This window comes from Urocampus carinirostris, chromosome 2 (genome assembly GCF_059441175.1).
Source record: "Urocampus carinirostris isolate Australia breed hairy pipefish chromosome 2, RoL_Ucar_1.0, whole genome shotgun sequence".
Lineage (NCBI taxonomy): Eukaryota > Metazoa > Chordata > Actinopteri > Syngnathiformes > Syngnathidae > Urocampus > Urocampus carinirostris.
Window position 1 is genome coordinate 25,983,671 of NC_142350.1, and position 14,611 is coordinate 25,998,281.

Below are 14,611 nucleotides of genomic sequence, written 5' to 3' on the forward strand. Positions count from 1 at the left end.
TGTAGTACAAGTATCCATGCCGATATTCACTTTTCGTCATTTGATGAAAAATGTTTCATTAAAAACTATATAAACATGCCCGTTCACGTCGACAAGCCCGACACGTTAAAATTGTATAAGCAAGGTAAACGGGGCTGGAGCTAATGCATAAGTGACCTAGACTTTTCTTTGAAGGTGAGACACAAAACAACAAGATCGAATCTTTAAAAACAAATGTTGAGTTTTCACACTATCAAAGCCACGTTGGCTGCATTATTATATTCATTATCGTAGTGCACAGTAGATGGAGCTTGAAGGCTAACTTTTTTGCTAGCGTCTAAGGTATTTGGTGTCAGTTGGACTGTCAATTCTGCAAACGTCATACATTATTGTCGTGCCATGGTGGCGTTTGTGTTGCTTGATATATTTATTACAAGTCTATATCTCACTATTATTTTTTGATCGGGAATGTATGTTTACAACTCCCACCTCAGAGCTTCAGTTTAGAAAATAGTGAGGATAATAATAATAATGGATAATGGGCAGCACGGCGGCGCAGTGGTTAGCGCTTGTGCGGCACAGTTCATGTCACGGGAACCTGTGCGGAGTTTGTATGTTCTCCCCGTGCTTGCGTGGGTTTCCTCCGGGCACTCCGGTTTCCTCCCACATTCCAAAAACATGCATTTCAGGTGGATTGGCCGGTCCAAATTGTCCCTAGGTGTGAATGAGCGAATGAGTTGTCTGTCCCTGTGTGCCCTGCGATTGGTTGGCAACCAGTTCAGGGTGTCCCCTGCCCACTGCCTGGAGATGGCTGGGATGGGCATTTCTACTCTTTATTTTTTATCATTGTAAAAAGCTGGACACTTATGGTACATTTACAGTTTAACCAAGAATAACTAATTTTAACCATTTTCACTGGAAATAACTTTAAACTGCCCAAAAACACCCACTACGTACTTTACAAACCACTCTTCATCAATAAGATAGATACGATACTGCTCGTGGTACAGCGGAACGTACATTAAATGGTGAACAAAGAGATTTCCAAATCTCATTTGAAACTGTGAATAACAACATATCATGTCAATCATGGACAATTCATTACATCCACTACACAGCATCATCTCCAGACAGAAGAGCAGCTTCAGTGACAGACAGCTGTCAGTCTTGTTCCATGGTCAGACTGAGGAGATAATTTCTCCCTCATGCCATTGGGCTCTTTAACTCCACCCGGGGGAGTGAAGGCCCACATTAAACCCCCACGCCACATTTGCATATTACCCTATTTTTATTACAGGGTCTATTTTTCGGAACACTATTCAAATGCCCTTTATTCCACATGTTATATTGGGTATTTCTGTATTCTATATCTCTTATTTTATTTTGTAACACAAGGATACGGCTGTAAATGTGAATTTCCCTAAGGGGATGAATAAAGTATCTCTGTCTCTCTCTCTCTATACATATACATATACATATATATATATATATATATATATATATATATATATATATATATACAGGTATCAACAATACTCTTATGGATGGAAATGCATTAAACATTTCAGTCTTCAATTTAAGGACATTACCGTGGACTAATTTGAATGATATTGATTGCTCCAAAGCAGAGTGCATTAGATCTCTCAAACTTTTGCTTTTTGTTTCACTCGTTTTAATTAATTTATTTTGCATGTTTTTCAAAGGATCCGTATCCGTGTCTAAATTGATTCAACTACATTTTGTAAAACAAGTGAAACTACCTGAATGATCTCCCAAGCTGGAACATTCAACCAGACCCACAAGAAAGGGGCGAGGGAAGAGCAGATAGCAACCATATATCTTTAAACAAAAAGTCAAAGATCTGAAGTCTCTTAAGATTGAAAGATTGAATGCACTTTGCTTAGGAGCAATCAATATCTTTAAAATGAGTCCAAATTTGCCTGACTTTTTTTCTGCACTTTCAGTAATTTCGGTTTTGTCTTCTGCATTAACCTAAATTATTACCCAATAAGACCTCTCAAGCCCATCTGTGTTTGTAAACAAGTGTGGCATAGCTAGAATTCATTTCAATTTATATCAGCTCATTGACACGAAATTATCATTGATCAAAGATGGGAACAGCTCAAAATAACACAAAGTATGTGCTAGCAGAAAGATCGGGACCTTATTTTAGTCATTAAAGTCAACAAAAAACTATTGTGATTAATGCTGGACTTCCTTGGAAGGTACTGGGAAAATTCATAAATTGGTCTTGAAAGTGCTTAAAAAGTCATTGATTTTGGCTATGAAAAGGATTTACAGACCCTGTGTGATGTGGCTCGTCTCCAGATGCATCATATAGTACCCAACTGTTGAAAATGTCACAAAGCTGAGTATATTGACATGGTGATATGTAGTATTTTTTAATAGTCTTCTGTTTGAGCTTGCCAGCCATCCCAATTTTATCCAGGAGTAGATAATGTCGCTAATTTTTTCATAGTTTTTGTTTGTGTCTGTTGTGACAGCAGCCTCCATGAACAACCTGAATGATCCCCCTAGATGGAACATTCAACCAGACCCACAAGAGAGGGGCGAGGGAGGTGCAGATAGCAACCAGTGGAACTATGCCCTGCTTGTGCCTATGCTGGGATTGGCTGCATTTCGTAAGTCGTCCAGTGCTTAAGTGGATACTACAAGGGTGGAATCAAGTCCTTTCGGTTTGTAGGGAGAATTGTTTTAAATTATATTTCTTTGGTTTGGAATCTAATTTGATGGTTACCGAGTCAGCCATTAGATGGGGTTGACGTTCCACTAAGATTAGTCCCCAAAATACAGTCTCATTGTATTCTAAAGGAAGCAATCCTCCAAACATATTGTAATTTTAGCTTTAAATTTTCGATTTTGCAGTTTCTTGACATTCATAATGATTGATCGATCCAAAAGAAAAATTTAGACTCATTTAAACAGACAAATAAATGATTAAAAGGTATTTTTATTCCAAACAAAATAAGATTTATTTACATGGCAAGTAAAATCCAATAAAACAATAATAAAAATACATTGTGGCAGGAGAAACTTGCATTTCTAACGACCAAAGTAGACCGAGTGTTAGGAAAGTGGGAAGGGGGTGGGGAAAAATGTTGTAGCGATTGGAAGTACTGATCAATCAGGTTGATTTTAAGATAACAAACTTATTTCAAGGATCATGAGTCAGTTCATAGCGTACCAGAATAAAATATTTGCCCCAAAACACTGTTGTGATAGCCTTTCTTGCGTTACCTTTGGGTCAGATAAAGCATAACGTGGGGGCAGGGGCGTCCAATGGGCCCATGAAGAAAACCAAGATCTCAAGCTTTCAGACGATGGAGTGTGAGGAATGGAAACACGGACCATCCAGGCCATGTAGGTGGCGTGCCGCAGGTTTCCATGCCTAGGGGCCACGGCCCTGGTCTTTTGACTTTTTTTGTCCCCATGGTCCAAGGGGCAAAGGCCGGCCTCTGGGTGTCTGGCCTGGAGGCAAGCACTAAGAAAGAGGGCGAGCAGGTGTTCCCACCTACACTTTTAAATGCAGATGGGGTCTGGGGTCATCGGTCACCGGAGGCATGTCCTGTGACCGGTTGGAGTTCCTGTTGATGCTTTTCAAAATAAACTGGTCGATTGATTGATGAGAGGCAAAATTTCATTTGGACAGGCTACAAAATAAACGTCTGGCATGAGACATCACACGCATATGTAGATCATTAATCTTTTGATTACAAATTAACACTTTAGGGTTCCAAATCTTTATAACACTGAAGGGGAGTCTTGTCACTTCCTGTAGGTGAGGAAGATGTTTGTCTGTGAGCGCTGGTGTGCATTGGCATGTTGGTTTGTGAATTGTTTTGAGAGGTTCCTGCTTGTTTCATCAGAGTTTGTGGGTGAGAACAGCTAGAGATATATTTGTGGCAGTATAGTCCTCTCTAGGAATGTTACCTAAAAGTAAAATTGAAAACTTTTACAAGGAAAATCAGCATTTAATTGCCTAAATAGAAAACTTACAAAGAACATTGTTGGAAACAGGCATCGATAAGATCTATAATGAGCATTCCAGTAAGACCAAAACAAGGTAGAACTGTAGGGTAATTTCCTTGTACAACACAGTCTTTTATTTTTCTTTTATTATTGATGTCAACTTATTTTAGCACTTGCTAGAGTACAAATTGTATATATTCCCTCCTACGCAGTGGTGTGTACCGCTGTTGTAGCGATGGAACCAAGTCTCACATTTACATCTTCACATGTGCCCAAAATATTTCCTTTTTTTTCTCCAGGCATGGTGTATTGCAAAAATAATTCTACAAATAAAAAGACCAAAACTCAGCACACATTCACCCCATTGCTTTCCCGTTGGTTTGTTGTTCCTGTATGAGCCCTAATATTCACTACTGGTGACACACAACCCAGTATATATAAGCTCACCCCCTGATATGTAATAAGGTCAAGAGAATTACACAATTTTGTTAATTACGCGTCACAGTACTCGATACAAAAAAAAATAATTGAGTCCCAGGAACGTGTTTTGTTTTACATTCGTTCCAACAGTGATTGTTAAGCTTTAAAATACCTTTTTTGTTTTTAGGTTGGATCTGGTCCCGTGAATCTCAAAAGGAGATCGAGAAGGTGAAATCCAAGTATAACCACGATGTGTTGATGGTTAAAAGTGAAATGGAGTCCCGGTATGAGGAGACGTTAACTGAGAGGCGCAGAGCTGTGGCAACTTTGGAGCTTGAGCTGGAGAAGGAGAGACAAAGGGTGAAAGGTTACAAACAGGCCATGATTTCACAGAGCCATCTTCTAATAGAAGAAGGGAAACGTTTACAGCAGGTAATCTTTTGATTAACTGTAAGACTGAAAATTGCCTAAAGTTCCTTGCATAAGTATTGGGCCTTTACGAACTATTTGACTTATTGCCATACTTCAGGCTTCAATTTACCGTAAATTCCGGACTATAGAGCGCACCTAAATATAAGCCGCACTCACCATATTTCGGGAGGAAAACCGATTTTGTACAAACACAAGCCGCACCTGTATATTAGCCACATGCGCCCACATTGAATAGACGCAATACAAACACGAAATTGGGGTTTTTAAGGGTTATTGATCTATCTTCGTTATTCATTATCCATTATCCGTTATCGGTCAGTTCATAATACGCTACAAAGCCTAGGAGCCGGGACACTTACTCTCAGCCAAAAGGCCAAGCTAAGGTCCTAGCCCTAAAGCCTTGCTGCGATCATTGCGAATGCACCGTTCCCGGAGGTACTGCAATACCGGGCCGATGCGTGGAGTGGACAGAACAAGCTCTTATTCCAACTCCGGATTGCAAAAATCAAAGATCATGGCAAAGGGCCACTCGGCCAAAAGGCCAAGCTAAGGACCTAGCATCAAAGCCTTAGGCCACAAATATCGGTATAGTCCAAGACCTTTACAGTCCAAAAAACACAGCCGGCAAAATGAATGGAAAATGATATCGGTACTTAAGATTTAATGCAGACCTGCAGAGTCCGGGTGCCCGTTGAAAGTAATCCAAGGAAAAAAAGTGTATATTTCCAAAGGTAAGGGTGGGAAAAATATATATCCACTATTGTCGGCCGCGTCCACAAACACGTCTCACCTTTACTCCACTTCCAGTCAGCCAGCGTTTGCCCCGCCCCTTCTTCATCATTTGCTCGTACAAAACATATCAGAATAAGTTTCTAAAATAAATACATAACAAAAAAAATGATAACCCCCTATGTAGGACACAATCATGAAAAGAAAGCAAATTTATGCAACTTTTTATCAGTTAACAAATGAAAAAAAAATAAAAAAATAGAAATTGCAAAAATGTTGGCCTCCGTTTAGTTATCACTTTGAACTACTTCCTTTTGCTGCGATCACAGCCTCATGTCTTTTTGGGTATGTTTTATAAGATTCGCACATCTCTGAACAGAAATATTATAAAAGATAATGAAATGAACCCCTGCCCCATTCACAGGTCTCCTTCAGACCCCAACAGATATTCTGCCAGAATCACCTTGTATTTGGCTCCATCCATCTTCCCATCCACTCTAAAGATCTTTCCAGTCCTTGCTGAAGAAAAGCAACCCCAGAGCATGATGCTGTCACCACCATGTTTGATAGGGGTGTTAATTTTGCCCCGAACGTAACGCTTTGCATTCAATCCAATAAGTTACATTTTGGTCTCATCTGACCAGTGCACCTTGTTCCATATGCTATATGTGCCTCCCATGTGTCTTCTTGCACACGACAAACAGGCCTTTTTATGTTATCCTTTCAGAAAGGGCTTCTTTATTTCCACTCTTCCATAAAGGGCAGATTTTTGCAGAGCACGACTAATAGTCTTATGCACAGATTGTCCCACCTCAGCTGTGTATGCCTGATGGTCATCCAATGTGATCATGGCCCTCATGATTAGTTTTCTCCTTGTTTGGGCCAAAGGTTTAGAGGTACTGCCAGGTTTTGGTAGGTTTGCAGCGGTTTTATGATTTCTCATTTTCATATTGTTGCTTTCAAAGTGCAAAGGGCACATATGTAAATGTTGCGAATTCGTTTTGTATCCCATTCCTTTTGTGATCTTTTCCACAATTTTATCCCAGACCTGCCTGTTGTGCTCTTTGGCCTTCAAAATGCTGTCTGTACTCCAGTGTCTTCTCTCACAGACTCCTGAGCCTATCACAGAACAGGTGCATTCATACTCAGACTTAATGACACACAGAGGCACTTTGTTTTCCATTGTTTGTCATTTAGCTCGACATAGGATCATTCAGAAGTTATCAAGGAACTTCTGGAGTCAGTTGGCTGAGCTGAGAGAACAGATGGGCCAATATTTTTGCTGTTACTAACGGGATTATTTTTTCAGTAACGGAGTAATATGACAAATTTTATTTCCACCGTTCAAACAGCGTTACCATTACTGATGGTCGAAAACGGCGGTTGCTTTGGCTGCTGAACGTTTTGCGCAAAATGCGAGCACCCGGATTCATGGCAAGAGCGAACAAAACATCTAAATGAAAGTGAACGAAAAGGCCCGGCTCCCCACCAGTCAACAGCTGTTTTCCTCTGAGACGCATTTTTTCTGTGTTGTTGACTTTAAAAAAAAGGTTATAATTGATTTGTACTTTGTTGTTTTTGGAGATTTATAAATAATTATATTTCCCATCTTTTCACATAAAAAATGTAAAGCGTCTTATTTCATCAAATTTTCCTTTGGTTATGGTGAAGTATCTGTATTCATATATCACTTTTCAAATCACTGAAGACCTCCCAACACACTTTACAATGTGCTTCACACTTCCCCATTCACGCACTGATAGCAACGTCAGCCATGCAAGTCAATTACCTGCTTATCGGGGGCATTAGGGATTCAGTGTCTTGCCCAAGGCCACTTCGACATGTTACGCGGAGTAGCTGCGAGTCGAACCTGCGACCTCCTGATCCCAAGACTAGCGCATGACCACCTTAGCTTCTGCCACCACATTATCGCATTTTTTCTTTTGTTCTTTTTCTTTTTTTTTTGTCTATTTTTCTTAACTTTTTTCCCCTTTCTAAGCCATTCCATGTATAATGTGACATAATAATTGGTAGTGTAAGGATTAAAGCAACAAAAAAAAAAAAAACCTGAAGATCCAAAAAAGCCTACTCCTTTTAGTGAGCCAAGCCGAGAAAAAACGGTTCCTTAAAAATTGTCAGTATTCTCATTTCTTCAAGTTGACTCTGGTCAAAGACGTCACTGTGGTGATATGTATTTGCTCAAAAAACTTAAAATTCTTTGACTTGCAAACTTTTAAGTAACAGAAAGAGTTACTTTCCCTGGTAACTAGTTACTTTGGAGAGCAATTCTGTTACTACCTCCGTTTCTTTTTGGAAGAAGTAGTGAGTAACTATAACCAATGACTTTCAAAGTAACATGCTTAACACTGCTGGTAGGTTATGCATCCAAGGGTTAGGTTTGAAACTTGAAATTTGGCAATATGATGAAAAGTTCTTCGAGGGCCAATACTTTCGCTAGGCACAGTATCTTGAAACATTTGATCAAAGCCAGAAAAGACCTTATGTTTTCTTCCCGTCTTCCTCACTTAAAACCATTTTCACCAGGAGCGTATGTGGTTGGAGGAAGAGAAGCAAAGATACGTCAAGTCTGGAACCGGCAGCGCCATCCTTCGTCAAGCCACGGAGCAAGAGAACGCGTGGTTCCAGAAAGCCAACGCCACACTGCGAGAGCTGGAATCCCAACTAGTGGAGCGCCAGAACGCTTACTGTTCCCTAATCTTGCCTCGAGAAAAGCGGCTAGAGATGGAGAGAAACATGCTATTGAAAGCAGTCAAAGAGCCTATCACTGATGAACTGAATTTAGAAGTTGATCTTCAAGATATTTTCAAGAGGGATAAATCCTGCGCAAACGTTTTGAATATGGACAAGAGAAAGAACGGGAGTCTCATGTGGGTTTATCTCAAGTACTGGCAGCTGCAGGTTACTGTTGAGAAACATAAGAGAGTTGAAGCGGCTATCCAAGGGAAAAGCACTTAGGAGAAAACAAATTATTTAAGAAATGAGGCAATTTTATTTGCTTAAACTTGCACAATTGGAGTCTGTGGTAAGTTCTGACCATTAAAATGCAAACTAATGATGGTTTGTAACACCCTGAAATGATTCGTTAGTTTAAAGGCTTTAATATGCAAATGCACTTACATCAAGGCTGGGACATCCAGTCTTCGAAGTCTAGACTCCTGTCATAATTTAGATGATTATCTTTCCAACACAAATAATTTGAATGATCCACTCATGAAATCTTGGCGGTATCACAAGATTTGGGGGTTTTGGAGGAGTTACCAAAATGTGACAAGCAACTGATAATAGGCTAAACACATTTTGTTTGATGTTGCCCAAGTCAGTCTTTTATCTTAAATTTTTGTGAAATCTGCTAATGCTTAATCATCAGTTAAAAGTCAGAAAGTTGATTACAATTCGACTTGATGCGTATGTCTAATCAATTTCAGAAATTCTTGGAAATTGCACTAAGGGGTGTGTATGGTGATCATGTGATTTAAAAAAAAACATGAAACAAAGGTTATTTGGTTGTATTGATTGTATATTTTCAATATTTTTTGTTTTTATAATGTCCTAAATAAGTACATCATGTGATGCATAGACAGTGAACACTATTTTGCACACAATAAAAGCTAGGCGTTGGAATTTTCTATACGAGTTGTTTCAAAATGTTGCCTTAATAGGTGTGTGGATTTTTCTAGCTTTAATTTTAAAAATCGTTTGGATTGAAACGAATTGTTCTTTCCGGCTATAAGTAAACAAATTTGCCTCTGGGTGTTGCTTGTGCTCCACCATTAATCTTTTTTTTCTCTAAAGGATGCTAGAATTTCCTACACTGATAAAACAATTAAATTACGTTATTACTTTGAATTCTTTGAGTTCTGATATGAACTACTAATCCCAGGAAAATTGATTCAATAAACCAGGCCAATTGAAATAGGACACACAATTTATTAACACGGAGAATTACTCATAGGAAGAAACGGTGAGGGGAAGCGCCGGACATTATGAGGGTTTTCGACTGCTGTTACTAGCACAAAAAGAAAGTTTACGCTATAATGCAATTATATTTGGGAAGATTCCCTTGAACAGAAAAAAAAATATTCCCAAGAACCACAAACATGGAGTTATATCTATAGCTGTCACCTTACTTGTTGTTGTGGAGAGATTTGGTTTCGTGCTCCAAATTGTCGCAATATGGCCCACGTGCTGAACTCAAGGCTGCAGTGCAGGCCCGCATGGCCGCTCCATACGGCCGTCGTGCAAGACGAGCGAGCCAGTCAGGCAGAAGAAAAGAGGGTGAGCTATCGATCAGCTACTTCTTTTATATGGACCAGGGATGCTTGACCAGATCATTTCCTTTGGGCGTGGTCTCAGATATCTGATACCCCAAGGATCGGATGACGGTGTTTGAAGTCGCTTAAAGCCAAAGAAGTGAGAAATTTGCGTAATGCACTGTACTTGAGAATGCCCACCCAGTCGACATAATTATGCACGGTGAGAACATTATTTTATCATTAGATTGCCTTGGATCTTTTAATTACATTCCAAGCTTCATGTAATCAGATTTCATGATGGTACATGGTGAATTGGTACGACACCTGCAAAGGAGATTGCGTAGGATGGCAATTCGTTATTTTGACTATTATCGCACACTGTTGTTTGTTGTTTTGACCAACTGTCCAAAAGGGGACGCCGTCGTTCCATCCATTCCAGAGCTCGAAGGAAACAAGAAAATTACGTTTTTTATAGAGATCGAATTCAACCAGAATGATAGCATCAGTTGAGATTTGGTTTTCCATCAGTGGAATTTAAAATATCCAGATTTTGGTTTTTATACAGCTTCGCCAAGTCGCCACTTTTTGGGTCAAACAAAAAGATAAAACTCACTTGTGTCATCTAGTGGTCACTTATCATACAAAAATCCTCGTTATTAGATCAATGAGATCATGTGAAGGTCTGGTCAAATGGGTTTCCTTTTTTAGTATTAAAAACAAACTAAAATAAAACCCAATGCAAACAATGTCCAAAAACCGAACGAATGAAACACTTGGCCGAAATGAATGACAACGGCGATAAAAAACTACTTTAAAACTTTTATTTTGCTCACAAATGTACAATATGAAATGATAACTGGCTTATAAATATGTGGTGATCTACCTTAAGAGACATTGTGCATTATTTAGCACCTCCTAGTGGTAGAAAAACCTAATTTATTTAAAAAAAAAAACAATATTGATTTAAATAATAAGCAAAAATACATTAACTATCACCTGCGATTGGCTGGCATCCAGTTCAGGGTGTCCCCTGCACACTGCCCGATGATTGCTGGGATGGGCTCCAGCACCTTCGCGACCCAACTGAGGATAAGCGGTGCAGCTAATGAAATGAGACATTAACTATCATATAAACTTGCTTTTTTTTTTTTAATACAAATTGGTCCATACATAAGTACCTATTTTTAGTGTTGGGCACATTACTTTAAAAAGTACTTTGTTATAGTAAGTACTTCTTTGGAAATGTAACAGAGTTATAGCCAGGGTCGGGGACCTACGGCTTGTGATCCATACACTGCGCGGAGATCAAATTATAATCAAGCAATCTCCTCTGTTGCACTCTAACTCCGAAAACCAGAGAGAGGAGTGTTTTGCGCGCTTTGCCGACGTAAAAGTAACAGTGACTGTGGTCCGGCCCAGTATATATAAAGCATACCCTCCACGACAGTTTACCTAGGGCGCTCTTTTAATAAGTACATATGGCTCGGATATAAAACACAGTCTGTGCAATGTTTTCACTATTGTGATTCATGCTGAGCAGGTTTTTTTTTTTTTGGTTTGAACAAATTTATTGACACTAAAAACAGAAAACAATCATGACAATCTCAACAGCAATTAAGCACATTCACAATATTATATTCCAATATTACGTTTTTAACAGCAAAAACAAAGTGAGGTTTGAACAAACCTTCTCGAAAATCAAACATATTCACAATTTCATTATATAACATCTTTGTTAGTGTCAATAGATCCGTCCAGGCCAAAGTCGATTGTCCTCGGTCTGAACAAATCCACTGACACCAACAGCAGCAAAACACAGCCATCAAGCATATTCACATTTTTTTTATATTTGACAATATGACGTGACGATATGACGTTTTAACATTTTTTCCTGACATTTTCAACATCAATTAAACAATTTCAGAGTTATTTTCTTTTAACAGTAGTTAACCAGCGTGTAAAAGGCAATACTATTGTGCAAGGGCATAGCTCTGCCATCCCACCCTCCCAAGCAGCATTCTTCCAGTCCTCTGTGTGGGTCCTTTCCATTCTGCGTGGGTCCTCTCCCTTCTGGGTTCCACAACCCAGGCCGTTGCTGCCGGGACTCCCACAGTGTAGCTCCGGCTCCCCCCTCCGGGTGGGTACAGACGAGTCTTCTTTATGGCTGCGTCCTCGGCCCGCCGCTCGCAGATTGTATGGTATCTGCAGCCATTTGGAGCACAGCCACGGGGGGGATCTGCCTGCACCTCCATACCAGCAGGTTTCTGGAGGTCCAGATGGCGTCCTTGATGGCGGCGAGAGTGAGCCAGTCCCTGGCAAAGTCGTTCCGATGCCTCCTCGACCGACTCACCCCGTAAAGCACGTACTGTGCATCAGGGACCTCTCCTGCTGGCAAGTCCGGGAACTTTCCTAGTTGTTCGGCCATTGTCCACAAGACCTTGGCAGCGCTGCACTCACAAAAAAGGTGCCTCACCGACTCCTGGGCGCCACAGCCAGGTCGAGGGCACGTCGAAGTCGCTGACATTCCTCGGTGGTGCATTACAGCTCTGACTGGGAGAACTTCATGAGCCACCATCCATGACAAGTCTCGTAGTCTGTTTGGGAGGGCAGGATGATTGACGTTGCTCCAAACCGTTGTGGATTCGCCAAACGCAAGCCCCCGCACAGGGCTTACTGTAGCTCGCTCTTGCACAATAGCAATAAGGGCCCTGTGGTTTTGTAAAGTGTGACATTCTTGTGTTTCCAAATCAAACTTCTTCAAAAAATCCCGGATAAAGAGATGTGTTGGTGGCAAGTTAAACGAAACTGGAATCAAACGATTGTCTGGTACAAGCTTTAGCTTCCGCAAATATGAGCCCATCCAAAAACGGGTCATTGCTTGACTTTTCGGGTTGTTGGGTGGGCCCACAGCGTTTTGGAAGTGGAGAGAGACATATTTGCTTCCCAGGAAAAGCTGGAGGTCAGGCACTCCTTTCCCCCCTTTTTCCTTTTTCTTTTTCATTGTATCTCTTTTTATCCTTTCCCACTTTGAGCCCCAGACAAAGCGAAAGATGGCTCGGTCCATTTGTAACAGCACGTTTCTTTTAGACATAAAAATTAAACTGATTGACAAAAGCATTGGGAGGATGATCGCTTTGATGATTAGGACCTTCCCCTCTATTGTCAGTTTTCTTAGTGACCAAAAAACAAGTTTTTGCCTAACTCTCCTTGTCACGTCATCCCAGTTGGTCTCGCCTCCTCCATCCGCATTGAATTTTATCCCTAGGATTTTCTGGTCTGTCTTCAACACCGTCAGCGGGAGTCCTGCCTTTTCTGTCTCTTTCCACATTCCATAAAACTTCACTTGTGATTTTTCTCTATTTAGCCTTGACCCAGACGCCCTCCCAAACAGGTCAGTCAAGTCAAGGGCTCTTTCAACAGATGCGCGGTCAGTACACAAAATATTAAAATCATCCATGTACAAAACACACTTGGTAATTTGTCCCCCACTTCCTGGGATATTGATGCCTTCGACAAATCTATCTTTTCTTAACATTTGTGCCAAAGGTTCAATGCAAAGAACATAGAGAAGGGGAGACATAGGGCAACCTTGACGTACACCGCAGTTGATCTCGATTGCTTCCGATAAATTCCCGTTAATCATGAATTTGCTGTAGATGTCTCGGTATAGCAGTCCTACCCAATTGATGTATTTTTGGGGAAAACCACATTTTTGCAATACCCTGAAGAGGTATTGGTGCGAGACTCGATCAAAGGCTTTTTCAAAGTCTAGGTTTAGGACCGCTAGTCGCATGTTTCTGTCTCTTGCATAACAAATGGTGTCACGGATCAGCATGAGACTGTCGCTGATCTTCCTTCCCACAATGGCACAGGTTTGGTCTGGATCAACCAAGTCTCCCAAGACAACAGACATTCGTGTTGCTAGAAGCTTGCTGAAAATTTTACAGTCCACGTTTAAAAGCGTTATGGGTCGCCAGTTTTTTAAGTCAATTTTGTCTCCTTTTTTGTGCAATAGAGTAACTATCCCGATTCTGAAACTGTCTGGCATATGGTCTCGACTGGAAAATTCGTTAAAAACAGTTAACAGATCTGGTGCTAAAATATCCCAAAAAGTCCGGTAAAATTCGAGGTTGAGTCCGTCCTCCCCGGGTGATTTGCCTTTTTTCATAGTCTTTATGCAATCATTCAGTTGGTCTTGGGTAAAGTCGGATGTTAAAAAGGGGTCTTGACGCACTGATCTTGAAATATGATCTAATACATGCCCCATTTCATTCTCATATGTTTCTTTCTTTTCAAATAATTTTTTGTAGTAGTCTTCGACCAATCTGGTTATTTCACTACATTCCTTTGTTATTTGCCCGTTTTCGTTTTGAAGTTTAAAAATCCCCTCATTTTTGCCCATAATTTTTTTAAAAAAGTAGCGTGTACATTTTTCCCCTTCTTCTATTTCTCTTTCTCTGCTTCTTATTATGATGCCTTTGCTCTTTATTTCCGCCAAAGCGTTTAGTTCTTGTTTGATTTCTTTGATTTCATCATTAAAGTCCATCCCCTTTTCTGTTAGGATGAAATAGCGTTGGAGTCTTCTTTGTAGTCCCGACATGCGTTTCATCTCTTTGAGTTTCTTGTTTTTCCCTGCATTTTTAAAAAAGGTCTGTGTTCGTTTCTTTGTCATTTCCCACCATTGTGCTCGTGAATCATACAAGTCTTGAAGGGTCTGCCAGTCTTTGTACAGCTCCCTGTATTGTGCGGCTAGAGCCTCATCCTCCAGCAGGGAGCAGTTTAACTTC

The 14,611-nt window shown here is 40.4% G+C and overlaps 1 protein-coding gene, 1 long non-coding RNA gene and 1 pseudogene across 3 annotated transcripts; 1 reads left to right on the forward strand and 2 right to left on the reverse strand.

Moving 5' to 3' along the window:
- Positions 1–23: 23 nt before the first annotated feature.
- On the forward strand, positions 24–9,842 carry LOC148371515 (coiled-coil domain-containing protein 127-like). 2 transcript variants are annotated; one of them, XM_088326053.1, is made up of 4 exons: positions 24–174; positions 2,484–2,621; positions 4,577–4,821; positions 8,095–9,842. In XM_088326053.1, exons 2-4 carry the CDS (start codon positions 2,492–2,494, stop codon positions 8,524–8,526), a joined length of 807 nt encoding a protein of 268 aa, XP_088182179.1. In that variant the 5' UTR covers positions 24–174; positions 2,484–2,491; the 3' UTR covers positions 8,527–9,842. The 2 variants fall into 2 exon arrangements, with proteins under 2 accessions (XP_088182179.1, XP_088182180.1); XM_088326054.1 differs by having other exon boundaries at positions 26–174; positions 2,487–2,621.
- Positions 2,975–9,913, reverse strand: LOC148371516 (uncharacterized). The gene is made up of 3 exons (XR_015849469.1): positions 9,699–9,913; positions 4,562–4,728; positions 2,975–3,930 (listed from the first exon to the last, which is right to left on the reverse strand). It is a non-coding gene; the product is annotated as an uncharacterized LOC148371516 (long non-coding RNA).
- On the reverse strand, positions 5,235–5,375 carry LOC148371517 (U2 spliceosomal RNA; annotated as a pseudogene).
- Positions 9,914–14,611: the final 4,698 nt, after the last annotated feature.

Bases quoted from the DNA above. Each gene is read 5' to 3' on its own strand.
- LOC148371515 (XM_088326053.1), top strand. From the start codon at position 2,492: ATGAACAACCTGAATGATCCCCCTAGATGGAACATTCAACCAGACCCA. The intron at 2,622-4,576 runs GTAAGTCGTCCA...TTTTGTTTTTAG, and splicing joins GCTGGGATTGGCTGCATTTC to GTTGGATCTGGTCCCGTGAA. The intron at 4,822-8,094 runs GTAATCTTTTGA...CATTTTCACCAG, and splicing joins AAGGGAAACGTTTACAGCAG to GAGCGTATGTGGTTGGAGGA.